The 18,702-nt window shown below is 44.0% G+C and overlaps 1 protein-coding gene across 2 annotated transcripts in view; it reads left to right on the top strand.

The window, feature by feature from the left end:
* LOC125900671 (signal-induced proliferation-associated 1-like protein 1) overlaps positions 1–18,702 on the top strand; it is a 52,906-nt gene that overhangs the window by 15,590 nt on the left and 18,614 nt on the right. For both annotated transcript variants that reach the window (XM_049595824.1, XM_049595823.1), the window contains exons 2-7: positions 6,900–8,575; positions 8,706–8,836; positions 11,397–11,585; positions 11,689–11,863; positions 13,070–13,173; positions 13,467–13,624. In XM_049595824.1, coding sequence (XP_049451781.1) covers positions 7,114–8,575; positions 8,706–8,836; positions 11,397–11,585; positions 11,689–11,863; positions 13,070–13,173; positions 13,467–13,624 — 2,219 coding nt within the window. In that variant the 5' untranslated portion in view covers positions 6,900–7,113. The remainder of the gene's footprint in view (positions 1–6,899; positions 8,576–8,705; positions 8,837–11,396; positions 11,586–11,688; positions 11,864–13,069; positions 13,174–13,466; positions 13,625–18,702) is intronic.

Genomic DNA, 18,702 nt, shown 5'->3' with positions numbered 1-18,702 from the left:
CCTCCAGAGCTGTCTTCTTGTGTAAGGCTGTGAGTGAAATTCACTTTGCCAGTGGTTAGCTATGCCCATTACTCACTGAACTGTGCTGCAGTGATAGCGAGGGGCCCAGAGACGGGGCAGAGCGGCAGCACATCACAGAACAATGGTGATGATGAATGTCGATCCGCTGCCACCGGTTTTTGAAGTGCTCCAACTACACGCGGTGTTTGCATTGCATGTGTGGTCGGTTGAACAATTCGTTGGTTCAGTTCTCATTTCATCGTGGCGTTCTACTTCATCCGGAGCTGGTGTTTCATAGATCAAAGCTCTCAGTGCAACTTGGCTGCAAAGATGGAGGATTGTGGTTTTAAAGTGGTGGCAGACTTTAAAGTGTTTTATAACAGACTATCACTGTGACAGTCAGTGTTGCGCTTCTCTCTAAGAAGTTGCCCGAACATGCCCTACTCCCCCTCCCCACTCCCCCCTCCCAGCTCCCCTCCCCTCCACAGACGTTCATCATTTCCTCCACTGAAATTGGTGAAATTCCAGGATGTCGGCTCGCGGTTGGATGATGCTAGTATCGTTTGTTTGCCAGCGGGCCTGCCTGTTTTTCTCTAGAGGTGTCAGGTTCTCAGGTTTGCTCAATCAGGCAGGCAGGTTTGTGCCTGGTGCTCAGCCAGATGCACGCACAGGAGGAAGGGAGCAGACAGAAAAAGAGTTTTAAAAAAAGAGCAGATGGGAGACAGGGGAGTGGTGGAGATGCTTTGTTACTTCCTGCGCATCTGTTGCGCCTATGGGCGGCTGTGGTCAGGCTACACCTCGGTGAATGTGTCAAGACCTCAGTTTAACCCTTCACTCCTCAAAAACTCCCTCCTTGACAGGAAATGATGCTGAGAAGGAGTCAGTGGATTTATTATTACTGCTGATTTTTTTTTTCTTCTGAAGCTCCAGTCTTCTGTCTGACTGGTGCACAGCCATGTGGGAAAGCTTGCTCACTGTGGAAGAGTTTAACTGCAGCCTGGCTCCAGTCTGTAGCTTTCGGCAGGTTTTTCCCATGTTACTTCCCCAAATCTCAGTCATCTGTCAGTTCATATGTGGTGTGAGTCATACTCTTACAAACACAACACAGGAAATTTTCTGCTTTTTGTTGTAAGCTTTCTTTTAGAGATGGGTGATTAGATGGAGACAAAATGGCTATCAGCAATTGGCTCAGTGCATTGCTGGTTGTTGTTTGTTTTTTTTTTGGGCGATTTTTGTCCTTTTTTTGAGTGAGAACTGCTGCTCAGTGGATAGAGACAGCAGAGAATCAGGGAGTGACATTAATGCTTGTATGAGGCAAGTAAACCCAGTGTTAGGGCAAATGGAACATCTCGTGCGGTCGAATCAGGCAAGTGAAAAATAAATGTTATGTACAGTATGTAGGGGGCGATGGGTGTTGTATTGATTATACTCTGTGTATTGTGGCTTGTTCCACATGGGATCTATGAAACTACTGTTTGGAAAATGATTAGTCACTCTCTCTCTCTTGCCCATCCAGACCATCGCTCTTGGGCAATAGTGTATGAGCAGGCGAGGCATGTGTTTTTATATCTGTAGGGCTCCAGACTGTGACTACTTAGTCGCATTTTGCAACCATGGAGCACCAGCATGATTTGCAAATATTACCAATATATGAACTGGAGAGCTATCAGTTTGTTTCTTGCTCACAGTGAATAAATTCTCATATTAACACCACAGCTGAAACACTTTAACCTTCTGCTAACAGCTAGCTGTTGACTGGAAGCTATAAATTCACAGCAAAAACATTAGCACTTTCAGCCCAAGATGAGCCAGGTGCTTCAGAATAAAAGCACAAATGGTTCTGCTTTGATTAATTTCATTATAACAGTCCTTTTCTAACTGTATCTTAACAGTAGTTCATTTAACTTAAACATAATAGTACTACTTAATTTGATGTTGATATTTATTTCAAACATGTAAAAAGATATGAACATACAAACAAATGGTAAATGGACCTGCACTTGTGTAGCGCCTTTCTGGTCTTCTGACCACTCAAAGTGTTTTTGCACTATGAGTCACGTTTACCCATTCACACACTGGTGGCCGAGGCTACCGTATAGGGTGCCACCTGCTACCCAGCTTTTAACACACTCACACACTGATGAAACAGCAGGAGCAATATAGGGTTCAGTATCTTGCTCAAAGATACTTCGACATGCAGACTGAAGGAGCTGGGTAAAGAACTTTACTGTTATAGCGGTTAATATAGTAGTTTTTTATTTCTGTCTCTGTCTGTCTCACCACCAAGCATTTACCAGGACTGATTAGGAAAATGTTACTAAAGTTAAATGTCTATGGAACGCTATGTGCTTACTGTTTATTGGCCAGAAGCTAAGTGCCATGCTGCTCCGGTGCGATCATATCCCTTACAGAAGGTTTGAAATCCAGCCGTAAACTGCAGTGTCTGTTTGGAGACTTTGTAGAATACATCCATAATGATAAATCTGGCACTGAATGTCTGCTGTGATTATTTATATGTGTGGAAAATAGTTATTGTTGTTGTCAGTTGTCTATGATGCCTTGGGTTGAGTTTGTTAACTTTAGAGTCTGTGTTCCTGACTTGTCGACCATCTGGAGGCTGTGTTTCTGACTGAGTGGTAGATTGTGGTGGATCGACCACACACTCACACACACATGTGCAAATATGCATGCAATTGCTGGTTGTCGAGCTGAGGATGGCCAGTGGCAGTTTTTTAACATATTGCCCAACCACACATTGTTGCTATGTTTCTGTCCAGGTGAGCCCGTCCTCTGCCCTCCTGTGCTCATCATGAACGTATCCTTCTAGTTCTTTGATTCTTCCCTTGTTTCCAAATTCTGGTTCAGTGTTTGCTCCATCTCTGTTTCTACAGTTGCCCTTGCATCTCATTCATTTGGTTTTCCTGGCAGGACTCATATACACAGCCACACTGAGGTTCCCGTGCCAGGCAATTTTCAAAGACTTCACTATGTTGGAATGGGGCCCCAGTCTTGCCCAGTACAGAGGGACCTTTGTGCCTGCTGCCCAACAGCCCAGTCAGCCCTTAGAGCAGGGGAAGATTAGGGGACAGGGTGAGCCAATGGGCTAAATGGTAGGGTGCCTGTTTGAAAGCCAATGGTGTCAGCCAAACAGCTCCTTAGCCCCATTCAAGCACGCAGTAATTACAAGCTTGTAGGGCAATCCTTCGGCTCCTTTGTCCCAGCTTTGGAAACACTTGCCCAGTCCACTGGGAAACTTCATTCCCTCTCTGTCTGGAGACCCAGGACGGACAGTCTTTCAACTCCAGCATGCTGTCCTTTCTCTTGGGGACACCAGCTAGCCCAGCCAGCTCAGCAACAGGGATACACGCTCTAGCAGGCACTGGCTTTGAGAGTGTCTGGCATCCCATGGTGTGTCTTAATGATGACTCAGCTCTTTGCCTGAATTGCTCTGATTTTTACGAGTCAGATTTTAAATACTCAGACCCTAGGTTCATGTTTGTGACTCATCGCAGCTCATTCTGCTGACTGACTGCTGTCTGTCACCCACCTTTAATTCCATGAAATATGCGTGTACTGAAGGCCCACTGTCTGAGTCACCCGCAGGCTGAGTCTTTATAGGGGCATGTTGCTCTATCAGAGCGCAGTCCGCTGTGTCTAGACTCGTCCCTACAACCGGAACAACAAATTGTAGCAGCGCAGAGGTGTGGCGTGACATCAGCACCCCGTCATCTGCATCTGTACCACCGCTTTGCTCATCTCTCGACGAGCCTGACAGACCAGCTGGAAGGTCAGCGCCCCAATTACAGGACGTTAACCTCATTTAATGGACAGGCTCAAGCTGTTTGGACATGTCCTGTAGAGTTGTGGAAGAAACGATCTGTTTAATTCTGCAGGGGGTTGATACCAGAGGCAGGGTGAGTTGGAAGGACACTGCGTTATGTTGTGGGGTCTCTGACTGTCTCTTGCAAACGTCCACAAGACACTCTCCTTCACTCTCTGTGCCGCACTGCTTCCTTTTAATCTGACAAGACCATGAAGCCAGTCGTCTGCCTGCGCGTCCGTCAGCGAGGAGATTAGTGGCCTGTTTTCTGGGACGTGTGTGTGTGTGTGTGTGTGTGTGTGTGTGTGTGCATTTTGTGTGTGTTACTCCTCTACTCCTGTCTGTCCCTGTGGATGCTCTGCAACATGGGACTGGACCTGCAGTTTAACGTACACTCCCACGACTATTTTCGCTCGTATTCATGTCATGAAATTAGGGTGTTAGTAGGACATGAATGAGGTTTTTTTTTGTGTGTGGAAATTTATTAATGAGTTTTCTATTAATCTGCTCCACACACTTAGTCTACTCCCATGCCCCAAAGAGTTGATGCCCATTCATTAGAGGAGTGTATAGTTGGGACCTTCCGTATGTGACAGATTAAAAGATCACAGTTACAATATGTTTCTGTCATCCTTTTTGAATTTCCTCCGGCTGACGATTTTCTATCATGTAACCATGAAGCTGTTGCATGCTGGGTCTGAATCTGAAAATTGCCCAGCCCATTTCATATGATTCTAAAATGTTGAATCATGTAGACACATTATTTTACTCGCACTTCAACACACTGCTTGACTAGAACAGGAATTCTGCCTGTTAGTCTTTATGCTGCTTGCTTTTTGCTTGATAGTGGACTAACAGAAGGGGTCTCTGCTGCAGTATGTGCACAGGTTTAGAGGTTTGTTGTCAGAAAACACTCCTGTGTTTTGAAGAAAGGCTGACTGGGGACGCTTTGCCTCAGGCACTCTGAGAACTGAATCATCTTTACAGCCTTGAGATTTTGCACTTGTGCTTTTTTGCTGACTTGTAAATCGATGTTTTTATTATCAAACAAACTGCATTGTCTTGGGAATATTTGACCCGTCTCTCAGTTGACTGTGCCACTGCGCTGATGTTGTTGTTCACATGGTGTTATGTATTCCTGTTATACATATCATCTATGCCTTTGATTGCTTCTCTGATAACTTAATGTGATCTCATCTTATTTCTGATCAAGACATTTAGGAGGTTTTTACTCGAGCCGAATTATCCACACAGGTCTCTTCCTTTCTAAAACAAATGGACCCGACAACTTAAACCAGTAAAAACACTGAATAAAGCAGTTTAATATTACAAATCAGTGTTGCTCTGATGCTGTGTAGCTTGTTGCAGATAGCCTACCACCTGCTAATGTGTGCTCACCTTTTCTCTCTGACAACTAAAGATCCAGGAGCTCAGGAGGGTTATATCGGGGGCTCATTATCCACAGAGGTCTCTTGTTCTTCAAAACCAACAGACCTGGTGATTTAAACCGGTAAAAACACTGAATGGAACAGTTTCATGCAGTAAATCAGTGTTTTTCCAAAGCTGTTTGTCTCATCGCTAAAGGGCTGCTAACTATGATGGCCCACATGAAAATGTAAATGACCCTATCTAGAACCTGTTTGGTTTGTCCGTTTGGGGCTACTGTAGAAGCATAGCGGTGCAACATGGTGATCTCTGTGTTTAAGGATCCGAATATACTTATTCTATTATATGCCATTTCTGCCTCCACATCCCCTAAATCCTACACACTGGACCATTGATTTACAGCTAATCCGTTTTTTTTTTTAAATCATCATGCAGTAACACTATGACGGTTGTAGTTATGTTAAGTTGCACTTATAGTTTAGTGATCTAATTATTTTGGGAAGCATGCATGACTAATATGTTTTAATCAACTTTCCAAAAGACTCTCATGTACTCCAAAGTACGCCAAGGGACTCGTACCCCCATTTGACAAACACTATTTTAAAGCAAAGGTGAATGTCTTCATTACAGCATGAAGTTGGCCCAGATGCTGGGATGCAGTGTGAAGGTGGCGGTGCTGTAGGCCCGTCACAGTGCACTGATTGCTAGTGGCTAATGTGATCACAGCCACAGCCAGGCAGGGCTGACTGAAAGTGGAGCCTTAATCTCTCCCAGTGTCTCACTGCCAAATTGGCCCGATTTGTCAGGCAGAGGATCATCACCCACTTCTCAGATGACTTTCAAAGGGCCCCTTTTGCTATTTGATGTGCAGCTTGGAATATTGGATCAAAAAAAAACCAAACCCTGAAACTTGGCATTACAATTTAGTAATGTTAGCTACTAAAGGGACATGCAAAGAGGCGTCAGACGAGTCACAAGCCAAGAATCGATGAATCCTGAACAGGTTTATTAAATTATTAACTACTGTAAGTCCTCTTTACCATTCTCTTTGGATATATAAACTGATTAAGGCAAAGGTATTTCGAGAAAAAAAATAACACACACATTGTTATAACTCATTTGAATTTGTCTAAGCGTTCATGTTTCCCCTCGATGCTGAATCTGGTTTGAAAAGTAGGCCCCCTTATCTGAAATTGAACATATCAATGACTTTTCATTGACTCATAAAAAGCCATCACACGAGAAAAAAAAACAGGCAGGTTTGTGGATTCCATATACATCTCTCTCACTTTCTACAGGGGAAACATTTGCATATTCGTGAAGATGTCCTCACACATTTTCATAAGAAAGGCTGCATGAAAAGACGCCCTGTTGTATGAAGACAGAAAGCAGAGTTCTTTTAGTTCTTGCTTAACTTAAGAAGTGAGAATGTAATTACCACTGTGCTTTCTCCCATGTCGAGGAGAGTGTAACAGGGCACTAATCACAGCTAATCAAGTGTAAAGTCATCTGGTTTTCCAATACTAAGGATCCTATTTCAACAACTTATTCATTTAAGACCTGCTGCCCGGTTTGGTTTCCAGTCTAATATATGTGAGGGAAAGTGGTGTGAGTCAGGAAACAGATGTGTTTGTGATTATCTTCTCTCCAGACTTTCACTGTTTGTACTAACTGATTTTTCTTTTCTTTCCAGGATAATCTGGAATAAGACAAATGCCAAGCAGCAGTGTCGAGAAAGCAGTATGCAGGCTTGAACTCTGAAGACCTGGGCTTGCCCCTTCCCATTTTCTGCCTCCTCACTTGTTGATCCAGACAATCAACCTGCTCATGAAGTCAGGGAGCAGCATTCCATCCCAGAGGCAGCCATGTCCCCCTGCTAAGTGCCTTTAACCTTTTGCACTGGTGTCATGACCAGCCTGAAGCGCCCACCCATGGAGCGCACCGTTGGGGGTACCATCCCCGCCACTGATGAGTTTTACACCCGCCACCTCCGTATTGTCAATGGAGGGGCTCTGCCGACCCGCACAGACAACGTCCATGCCACTGTGAGCACAGGAGTGCCTAAAATGGGTGTACGGGCTCGGGTGGCTGACTGGCCCCCAAGAAAAGACTTTGCAGGGGTTGTGTGGCACTCAGCAACAGAGCCTGAGAACTCTAGTGTGCCTCCTGCTGTAAAAAGTCACATTAAGTTAGGCTCTGTAATGAGCCCTCAGGACTCGTCAATGCTGCGAAACATTCACAATACTCTGAAGAATCGAACCCAGGCTCAGGCCAACAATTACAGCCCTGACACCCGTTACCTAGCCCCAGGAGACTACCGAGGCCCTGCACATAGAAACCCACGACAGAGACGCATCCGGCAGCGCAGCAACAGTGACATGACTATCAGTGAGATGGAAGGCAGTGGAGACAGCGGAGAGGACTGGGGTCCAGCATCGGGAGCCAAGTGGTCCCCTCTTCATCGTGAATACGGTAGCACCTCCTCAATAGATCAGCATGGAGCGGCTGGGGAGAGCTTCTTTGAAATGCTGAAGGACTATCAAGGGGACAAAGTTGACCAGCGTAGCCCCGCTCCAGAGAAACTGGAGGACATGCTGAATGTTGGGTCCAAGCAGGCCAGCACTGATGTTCAAGAGGATGTCGTAGACGGCCAGCCTCCTAAAGCCAGAGATAAGCCCCCAAAGAGACGGACTAAATCTGAGACAGGGGGTGAGTCTATATTCCGTAAACTTCGGAACGTAAGGGGTGAGTCGGATTCCCCTAGAGCGGGGTCTGACGTAGAGGACAGCCGGACAGAGGACAACGCCCTCCCTTTCAAACCCTGGGTGTGTCAGAAGAGCTTCGCCCACTACGATGTTCAAAGCATGCTGTTCGACCTCAATGAAGTCACTCAGTTGCGGCAGATTGCAGGCAAGAGGAAAAACACCACCACGGGGGCATCTGCCGCTGCTGTAGCCTCGGCTACCTCCACCCTCTCGTCCACACACAGCCTGCCTTACAGCTCCCCGAGCGGCAGCCAGGAAGAACTCAGTTCTAGGGACAGTCCTGGTCCAGACGCGGGGGAAGAACAGAGTAATGAAATGCTGCTAAGTTGCCCCTGCTTCCGCAACGAGATAGGTGGTGATAGCATTGGGAGGCGCAGATTAGGAGCAGGGTATCATGGAGCAGGCAACAGTGGCTCAGGGACCCTGAGTGGGGACGGAAACTTGTACGAAACATCTGTGAGCACGCACTGCACTAATGCCGGGGTAGCCGTGCTAGAGGGACCAAAGGAAGGCCCCAGCACGCTTAGCGAAAAGGGCAAACAGTACATTGTGGAGCATGTGGACCTGGGAGCGTACTACTACAGGAAGTTCTTCTACCTTAGGGGTAAGATTAATTTAACTGCTTTCATTATGTGCTCATTAGCATGTGGATGTGTGTTGTTTGAAGAAGTAAATGTTCAATATTCCCCCAGCAGATGTTTTTTAATGTTCCTCTGCCACTTCCTCCCCCTCAGAGCACTGGAACTATTTTGGGATGGATGAGGCGCTGGGTCCAGTGGCGGTGAGCTTGCGCAGGGAGAAGCTGGAGGAGGACAAGGAGCACGGGCAGCAGTATAACTACCGTCTCATCTTCAGAACCAGCGAGGTCAGCCACCCTTCCTACACTCCAACCTCAACCACAGCACCACATACATCAATCCTTCTGCTGTGGAGTGAATCTGCCCGCAGCATTTAACGATGCAGCCCATTATTATTTTTACAATCACAGATTTGGGAAAGTTGAGGGAAGTGTTTTGGTTGACTGTGAGTGAAAACACTAATTTTGTTAGGTGCTTGCTTGGATCTCATACCCAGTTTATAGTATACCTTTTATACTCTATGTAGGGGACACCAGGGCAGGTTGGCACACAGCTATTTTGGGGTCCTTTGGGGGTCACAGAAATGTTGGGGGGCACTGGACACACCCCCTTCAGTATTTAAAAGTGCATTTGTCCCACCGAATAACCTACATTCCTGGAATCACCTACATTTTGATTTAAGAGTTGAAAGTCTGTGATGAGTGATGGTAGCTGGCTAACATGATTTCATCACGTTAGGTCCAATGTGAGTGAGGTCGGATGGCACACTGTTTGTTGGGTCAACCAATAGTAGAATTACTAGTTGTGCCACTTTATTTTGAGAGACTAAAATTATTTTTGAAAGTTTAAAAACAATATTTATATTAGTTAATTATTTTGAATGGTCAGTGGCAAAAATAATTAGACAATCCCACAGATGGATTGCTTAAAAATGGGTAGATATTCTATTAAATGATTGTGTTTCTGGTTCTTTTTTGGATTAAATGTTCAAATTGTTTCTATTGATTGCTTAATTTATTTTGTAACAGTAGCATTTTAACACTGTGCCAACCAACCCCATAATGTGCACAACATGAATGTGCAAGTCACATGACCAGGATTCCAGTCAGACTCAAGTCAAAAATTTGGTGACTTTAGGCTCGACTTACAAAAAAGACTTGCAATTCAACTTAGACTTTAACACCGCTGACTTGTGACTTCACCTGGACTTCAGCCTTTTGAGTTTAAACACTTGATATCTTCCCCTAATCCCAAAGATGAAAAAGTATGTTGTTTAAAAAGTGTGCCACATACAATTAATTTCAGTTTATTTCCTGAATTAACAAACGTTAACGCTAATCTTCTGTATTTAATTAACATGTAAAATATAAACATCCAACAACACAGTCTGCAACATCTCGCTAAGTCTTACAGGAGGTGTCCTACAGATTTGGAAAGAGAAAGTTCTAGACATTCTAGACCGGACAGACACATCCAAAATTTACTCTCTTGTGGTGCTAGTTAACATGCTATGAAAGTGCAATGTCAGCACAACCTTATTTTATAATTAAGTTCAGTCACATTTATTTTAACAAGCTTGTTTTAACAAAAACATTCAAATTTGAAAAAGCATTAATGAATTTTGCAAATTTAGTTTCCTATTACTTTGTTGTTAAATGACATTACATTTGGTAAAGAACACATAATGAGTTGTTTAAGACTTGAAACTCAAAGTTTAGGACCTGGGACTTGAGTGCAATGACTTGAGACTTACTTTTGACTTGCAAAATGTTGACTTGGAGGTCCCACCTCTGCAAATCACCTAATATTAGTAAACATTTGTGTACATTAAAACATATTTATTTATAGCTTAGACCTAAACCTTTCATTTGCTACTGGTTAGAATATTCTAACATTGATTATATCAGGGACGTACAGCAGAGAGTGAAAACTGTGCCAACCAACCCCAGTCTCCCCCATAGAAGTAGCATGTAGCATGCCTGCTACATGCTAGGAAGACCAGCTCGAGGTAAAACCACTCCTTGCTTCATATTATACAACCTGCCCTGGGGCCATTCAGCTGTCTCCCAATATCAGCAATGTGTGAAGAAACTTGAGGAAGTGCGCTCATCTCCCAGCCTCCGAGGCCTGTCGGTGCCCAACAACCTCAAACCACTGAGTGGAGAGTGTTTCAGTAAAAATAGACTGTCATATTTAGTTTCAATGTTGGCTCCCAGTTGTGTGTTTGGTTTGGGGATTCTTGCTTTTAACATTTAGGTTGTGGGATGTATTATGTGGACGTACATTCCCAGTCAGAGGGTGAAGCGGCCTGAAGCTGTTTGTTGTGGATTGAAGTAGGACAGGTGCATGTGATTAAACCCCCACACTAAAGTACCGCAGGACCCCCGCCCCTTACCCTACCTTCCAAACATGGGGAACACAGGTCCATTGTAAACACAGGCCCTGCACAGCCTCGGTCTCGTAGGAGAGAAAGTCTCAGTCCGTTCCAGCTGCTTATGATGGCCGAGTGATTGAGTTCACTCCCAGAGCCCAGCACAATGCAGACTTTGTGTACACAGAATGCTCGGACAAGCCCACCCACCTCTCTTTCCTCAGTTCCACTTTCTGTTTACGCAAAGCCTTGTGTCATAATTGTCTTGTTTCATGTCCCTTTCTTCAGAGTTACAGTAAGAGGATGGTTCTACTTTAAAAACTGCAGCGACTTGTCTCTTTTTTCTTGGTGTCTGGCCAGGCATGTTTGTTATCAGTATGTTCCATCTCCAAGAGAGAGTTCAAAGCACGCTCAGATTCCTGAGGTGCATTCTTTCTCGTCTCACACTCCTCTCTATAATCTCTTCCTCCATGCAGCTGACCACGCTGCGAGGCTCTGTCCTGGAGGACGCAGTGCCTTCCACCTCTAAGCACGGCACCACCCGGGGGGTGCCCATCAAGGAGGTGCTGGAGTTCATTCTCCCTGAGCTGGATCTGTCCTGCCTCAGACTGGCCCTCAACACACCCAAAGTCACTGAGCAGCTGATGAAACTGGATGAACAAGGGGTAGGAGGGGGAAGCATAGGGGTTCTGTGAGTTTACATTATCCTCTTTGTCCTGAGGTGACCTGTCAGAGAAATACTGAGTGTGTTTCTCTGCTGTCCCCCAGCTGAGTTTTCAGGTGAAGGTGGGGGTGATGTATTGCCGAGCAGGCCAGAGCACAGAGGAGGAGATGTACAATAACGAGACGGCCGGTCCCGCCCTGGAAGAGTTCCTCCAACTGTTGGGGGAGAAGGTTCGCCTCAAGGGCTTCACCAAGTACAGAGCCCAGCTGGACACGAAAAGTAACTACGCACCTTCACATCACACACACACACACACACACACACACACACACACACACACACAGACAGAATTTGTACTTTTATTCTTATGCTGCGATCTCATGTAGTCGGGCAGACTTAAGACAGAAAACGCTTTCGGCTTGGGAAAACTTTAACTATTAATATTTCAACATGTGTCGTCTACTGTTACTGTCGGCAGTATTCTCTGCCGGCCTCACCTAACTTTACCGTCCTTCCACTACAATAATACCCAGATTGCTGCCTACCGTCTGCCTGATTCCATGTGAATGCAGCATTAGTGACCCAGGTTATGATGCTTCTTTCCAACACCCAGTTCTTACAGGTGACTTACTGCTTTGTCACATAGAAGACTGTAGATGTAATTTTTCTTTGGTTTTCTACCCCGTGACCTCAACTGTTTATTAGTTATGTCAGCCTCACACTAAACAACTTTTTAGTGATATAAATGTTGCAGACAAATTTCTAATGTTGGCATAAAATCATGAGAGTTTTGCCAGAGTCATGGCGTTTCTGCGATCTTGATCGTTTACTGTAAGACAGCCATTAAACTCAGTGTGAACTGTCTTAAGTTGGCCTATATATTGTATGTAGATGTGAGAAGGTGTCTTTTCAAAGTCTTCTAGTGTATAGTAGGCATTAGTTTTACTGTAGTATTATATTGCACTATACTTGTAGTGCTTGTACTTTGCTCCTTTTCCATGCTTTCGGTCAAATATTTCCTTTCACTGGATCTAATTTTGTCCTTATGACACTTTCACTTTTCTTTTCAACTCATTTCCCTTGTCTGTCCACTACAATATTCCCACAGTGATGCTAATGAGTGCACAGTGCTGTAATTGTTTATAATTTATGGTTTACGGCCGTGTTGTCCACAAAGGAACACTGAATCAAAATTATTTAAACGTTTAGACAGTGCACATTGTTATGAAAACTAATGACACAGAACAATAGAATAGGCTCCACTTACAGGTTGACGCACAGTTGATGGAGCATTGGTTTTGACAGTGGTCTCACCCAGGCTGACATCGATCCACAGTCCGCTATTGTCTGGTTGTTTGGACTGCGGTGAAATTGCATCCTGTCTTGCACAGAAACCACTGAGCGCACAGAATGCACATGTGAGAGAGATGGATGGCTGTAATTGTGCAACGGGCCTCAACGCTGTATTGCTATTTTTCCCCGCAGCGGATTCCACGGGTACTCACTCCCTGTACACGACTTACAAGGACTACGAGATCATGTTCCATGTGTCGACTCTGCTGCCTTACACACCCAACAACAAACAGCAGGTAAAGATGTAGAGCCCAGCCTCTGTGGTATACCATTAGGTATATATCAGGAAATGGAAAACTCTTTTGTTTTAGAAACAGATGGAGCAAAGAAAACCTTAAAGGAAGGGCGTGTCATTTAGAGGAATGCATGATATGACTCACGGCTCTGTTATCAGATTTGACTCTCATCCAACTTTCATTCTAAAGAAAAGTATTGTTTTCAAGTGCCGTGGTTTTGTCATTAAATGGAACTTAACATGATTGATATAGTCCCATACTTCTCTGATTAACACTGTTCCGTTTTTCAATAGTTGCTTAGGAAGCGCCACATAGGGAACGACATAGTGACCATCGTGTTCCAGGAGCCCGGCGCTCACCCCTTCACCCCCAAGGCCATCCGCTCTCACTTTCAGCATGTCTTCATCATCGTACGGGTGCACGATCCCTGCTCTGACAACACGTGCTACAGGTGAGTCCATGTGTTTGACAGCAGAATATAATATGTGTTTCCCCATCGGTCGTTGCACTTTAAAAATAAATAGGCTCCACAGAGTTTCTGCTAGTAACATCTTTGCCACCACAGAAACAATATCATTAAAGAAAACACAATCTGCATGATCAGTCATATGGAACATGGAAAGCTAATGAGGTTATTATCAGTCTCTTTTCCCCTGTCGCTCAGTGTTTTAATGTAGTTTTATATCGTCAGGTGGCATTTGAATGTTGCCACTCGATGCACCTCCACATAGGAGCCTGAATGCATCTTTTACTGCAGCTACAACGCCAGTGTGCGTCTGTTTACACCAGTGAAATGTAAAAAAAATATAATATTTTAGATTTTTTTTTATATATATATTTAGCAACTTTTCTCCCATTTTATCTAATAAACAGACATGTTTAGAACATGATATTAGTTAATTACACCTAATCGGAGATCATGACCGCCACAAATACTGATAAAAGCAAATATTTTTAGGTAATAAAATAATCAAAATAAATTATTTGAAAAAGCATAGGCTGTCTTATCAGTGTGTCTTGTAAAAGTGTGTGGGGGGGGGGATTGTTTAAAATACAATTATATTATTAATTCATTTTTAAATGCTTCAAAAACAGGAAGAGATCTACATTTGTGTAAATAATACTTTGCCAGCAAATTGTTTTACAAGATATTAAGTATATCAGTATTTGTGGTCATGTCCTTGGTCTCCACCATAGCTTCGATTAATCTGTTGATTATTTTCTTGATTGTTAATAGTTGCTTGGGATATAAAATGTCAGAAAAAGGTGAAAAATGTTCAGATGGTCAGTTTCCCAAAGCCCAAGATGGTGTCCTAAAATGTCTTGTTTTGTCCACAACCCGAAGATATGCAGTTTACTGTCACAGAGAACGAAACAAACCAGAAAATATTTACAATGAAGGAGCTGGAATTAAAATATTTTGATCGTCTTCTTCTTTAAAAATTGCTCAAACCGATTAACGGATTATCAAATTAGTTGCGGATTAATATAATAGTTGTTGATGAATGATGGTACATGTCCGATAAGGGTTCATTAGCTGATGCTGGAATTTATTTACAGAACTCAGGTGTGAATGTCTAACCCAGAGTTTCACGAGACTGAGGAGACTTGAAAGCTTTTAATGTCTAATTTCTGGATATGGCTGTTCTATAAGAGTTCTATCCCTCGATTCATAATATTGCTGCCTAGCTCTAGTGCTTTTTCTGTCTTGTAGGTGTTTGATAGATAATGTTGGTTACGTTTCATCAAAAGTGTCTTATATAAACCTTCTGATCTTGTTTTAAAGTGTTCCTTTCCAAGCTTATATTTGCCTCTAATAGTTCCAGATTATTCCAAGATTTTTTCTCCATGTGACCAGAGACAGATATTATATGTCCCGTCAGATAAGCCTTCAGAGATTCCTAGAGGATAGAGTGTGCTATGGCAGTCTCACAGTTAGTCTCTAAAAACATTCACACTGGGAGGTTATGAATTCATCACATACTGCATTGCGTGCCGATTGATTTAATCGTTTACAACTAATCAATGAACTGTTGCAGCTCTCGTCCTTTAACAAGTAACCATACGCGGTCCAGCCATACACTAGGCTCAACCTAGTCTTGTTTCTTCTACACATTATACATGCTGTGTGGTTGGTCAAAGAAAGGAAGGAAGGAAGAAAAATCAGTGTTGGTGTGTGTGGCATGTGTGCTGAACAAAACCTCTTCCTGGATAAGTACAGGTTTATGAAAAGCCTTGAAAAGGTTTCCAGTTCACCGTCTCAGAGAATTCTGAGTCTGGAACAGCGACTGACACCGAGGTTAAGGTTAGCCCACCAGCTATGAATATATATGACCGTATCTGGAGACTAAGGAGACTCATTATAAGTAGGCCAGACTGACCAAACCCAGTAGGTATGTTTCCATCTCAGTGCAGCACTGGACCCTTTTTATGGGACCCTTAAAAGCTCCACACCACTTTCAGTGCTACCAGCGGTGTGGCCACAGCAGCATTAAGACAAAAGTATTGACTGGAAGGCATGGGTCAAACATAAAAGCCTGTTGCGTGACCGTCCTCTCTCTCTGGATTGTTCATGTCTACTGTACGTCTGCACAAGTATGAATTAGTTTGATTATGATCAAATGGAATAGATTGGCCCTGCAGTTGCTGTCCAACTGATGGGAGTCCTCCTCTTCTTCTTCTCCTCCGTTGGCTGATTCTTTGCCTCGTGATGATCAGACTGCGACTCTGTGGCGTTCTCTACCCTACTGCACACACACACACACACACACTTTCTCTGCTCCGCATACACGGATATTACACACACATAGTTGCTCCCTCTCACTCTCGTACTCCCATTTCTCCTTTTTACCTCTTTCTCATGCTCACTTGCACACAGTTACACACACATGCACGCACTTTCTTCCCCATGCACACTAATTCACTCAAAGGCGCACTCTTCACACACTCATATAATACAACCCCCCCTCTTCTTCTTCTCCTCCTCCTCCTCCTCCCTGCCTGCCTGCCACTTTGCCTTTGGGCAGCGTGAGCAGGAATGGTCTGAAGGAGTTAGTGCCATGCACATGAAGTGCTCTCTTCACCCGGACATGCATGTGAGCGGGGAGGATTGTTGAGTGCAGAGTCCCCTCAGAGCTCACAGAGTCCATCTCAGGAGCGGATGGGTCAGGACAGCTTTCTGTCTCCAAGCTCGCACCCGCGTCAAATTTGGGCTAATTTACTTGGAGCCCTTCTTGTCTCCGCCCTGGTGAGCTCCCTTTTTTTTGAGCAGCTACTCCATCTCCTGGACCACCTTCAGTCTGCTTACTTTTCGCCCAAAGGGGGGCATGTTTTAGTTTAAACTGTGGAAAAAGAAAAAGGGTGAAATGCTGGTTCTCCTGGTTTGCCTTAGTGATGAAATGGAGAGGCGCGGGACACAGAGTCCTTGAGGACAGTCTAGCTACCCCACCCAGAGAGACTCACACTCTCAGCCTTTTGCTTCTACTCACATTGTGTGGATCGAGACACCGTATGCTAGGACTTCACTCCTGACTGTTTGTCACCAGTCATTCCATGGATGCCTTCTCCTGATGCTCTGGAAAGAATCTGAACAAGAGAACACAGGCTACAAAGATTAGCTACACCATACTGAGTGGTATCTTGGGTGTAGGATCGTGGCTTCAGAACAGAAACAAGTTATCATCAACTCATCTCTTTGTTGCTTCACATTGATTGCAACAAAGATTCAGGATATTGTACAGTAACACCATGAAGAACATGGGTGCTTTTTGGTGACACCAGGAGGTAAGTTACACTGTAGGTCTCTGTGGGTTGTGTTTTATTGCTTTAGTTTTTTTGTAGAGTTTTGATGCAGCAATTTGCCCCTAACTGGATACCACACTCTACGGATTTCAGCTGATCTCAAGTCACACATTTGCAAGCACACACACAACACACAGATTCTCACACGCACACTTACTTGCTCAAAAATTTCCCACAAAGACATTATTGTTTTGATTTTTGCCACTGTGTCACACGACCGTGTCTTCACGTCTTGCGTAAGGCCATGTCAATAATGGGGCGGCTTCATTAATAGAGATTAGAGAGGTAAAGAGTATGTTTTGATTTGTTGAGTCATCCAGTTATTAATAGCCTGTTGTTGCCTGCTGCTGAGATTTGGATAATGCTCAGGTCATATTGAGCCAGACCGGAGCATTAGAGGAGTAAGTGGCCCGGGGCCAGCGGGGTGCTAATCTGCTGCTTTCAACCGCTGCCTCAAAGTCACACAGGGCCAGCGAGGCAGATTGCATAACTGGACCTTTGTTTAGGAAGCTAAGGCTGTTTGTGCTCGCTAGCTCCAGCCGCAGCACCGCTCCTCCATACTGCCATGTAGCAGAGAGTGGCAGGGTGTCAGCACTAGGAGCTGACATGTCAGCTGTGATTGGATGTATAGTATTTATACGCCGGGTGTAGTCAGGCATGGATGCAACATTTCTGCTAAAGGCTATGGCTGTGTTATCTGTTGAATGGACTGGATGGAGACTTGTCAGGACTGTCACATCGGCTTATCCAAGAGTCAGTTCTCATGCACTAATGGGCTTTCAGTGTATGCTACTGACTGTAAATATGTATACATTTATAGCCTCCAATTACACATTCAGAGTGGGTATAAACATGCAGCCAACTGATTGATAATCCAAGCATGTCTCCCTGAATAGTGCATTAATCCTAATATGTTTAAAAGCACACTTTGCTGAATTTGTTCCACGCTGGGTCCATTTCCTTATGAATAGCAGGTATGAGACAACAATACCTTCACCTGTTAACTAATTTATAGTAATCCTACACAAGGACAGCCTTTGTGTGCAAATGGAATAGGAGCAGCAGAGGGTAACAAGAGGAGAGCTTTGCCCGTAGGAACTCAAACGCCCTCCTTTATGCTCACAAGTGAAACAGGTCAAAGGCAACGGTACTTGAGGGGAAACTGTGTAAAGATGTCTCCACCATGCTGTTTTACAGGCTCATGTGCTGTTTGTCCTTGTAATGCAACTTTTTCCACAGTTATTTGACCATCATGGAAATGAGTTATGTTAACTTTTGTTAGTTGTCAAGCTTCTCTTATCTTATTATGTTTCATGCTATTAATATTTTATGTTATTTCTAAAGGTGTCAACCGATTAAAATATTTAATCGCATTACCTTTAAGGAGATATTTTTCAAGTTTTTATTATCATCATGGGAGTGGACAAATATGCTTGATTAATGCAAATGCATGATTACTATTATTGCAACAATCCAAAACCATGACAGAGACTGTCCAGAATATTCTCCAGAATAACCTCAAGGGTTCTGCATGCTCAAAAAATATGCATATTGACCTGAATGTAACATTACTTAGTAATACTAACACAATGTAGGTTCCAACTTTACACTTGTAAAGATTACATAAACGTCCCCTGTTTTTTAAGCAGCTCGACGTGCTCCGGTGGTAACTCAATTCACATCGACTATAAATGCAAATAACGTTGGTTTTGTCGAGAGAACCATCAG

Source organism: Epinephelus fuscoguttatus, linkage group LG14 (assembly GCF_011397635.1).
Source record: "Epinephelus fuscoguttatus linkage group LG14, E.fuscoguttatus.final_Chr_v1".
NCBI classification, from domain to species: Eukaryota; Metazoa; Chordata; class Actinopteri; order Perciformes; family Serranidae; genus Epinephelus; species Epinephelus fuscoguttatus.
This window is presented reverse-complemented; position numbering and strand designations above follow the sequence as displayed.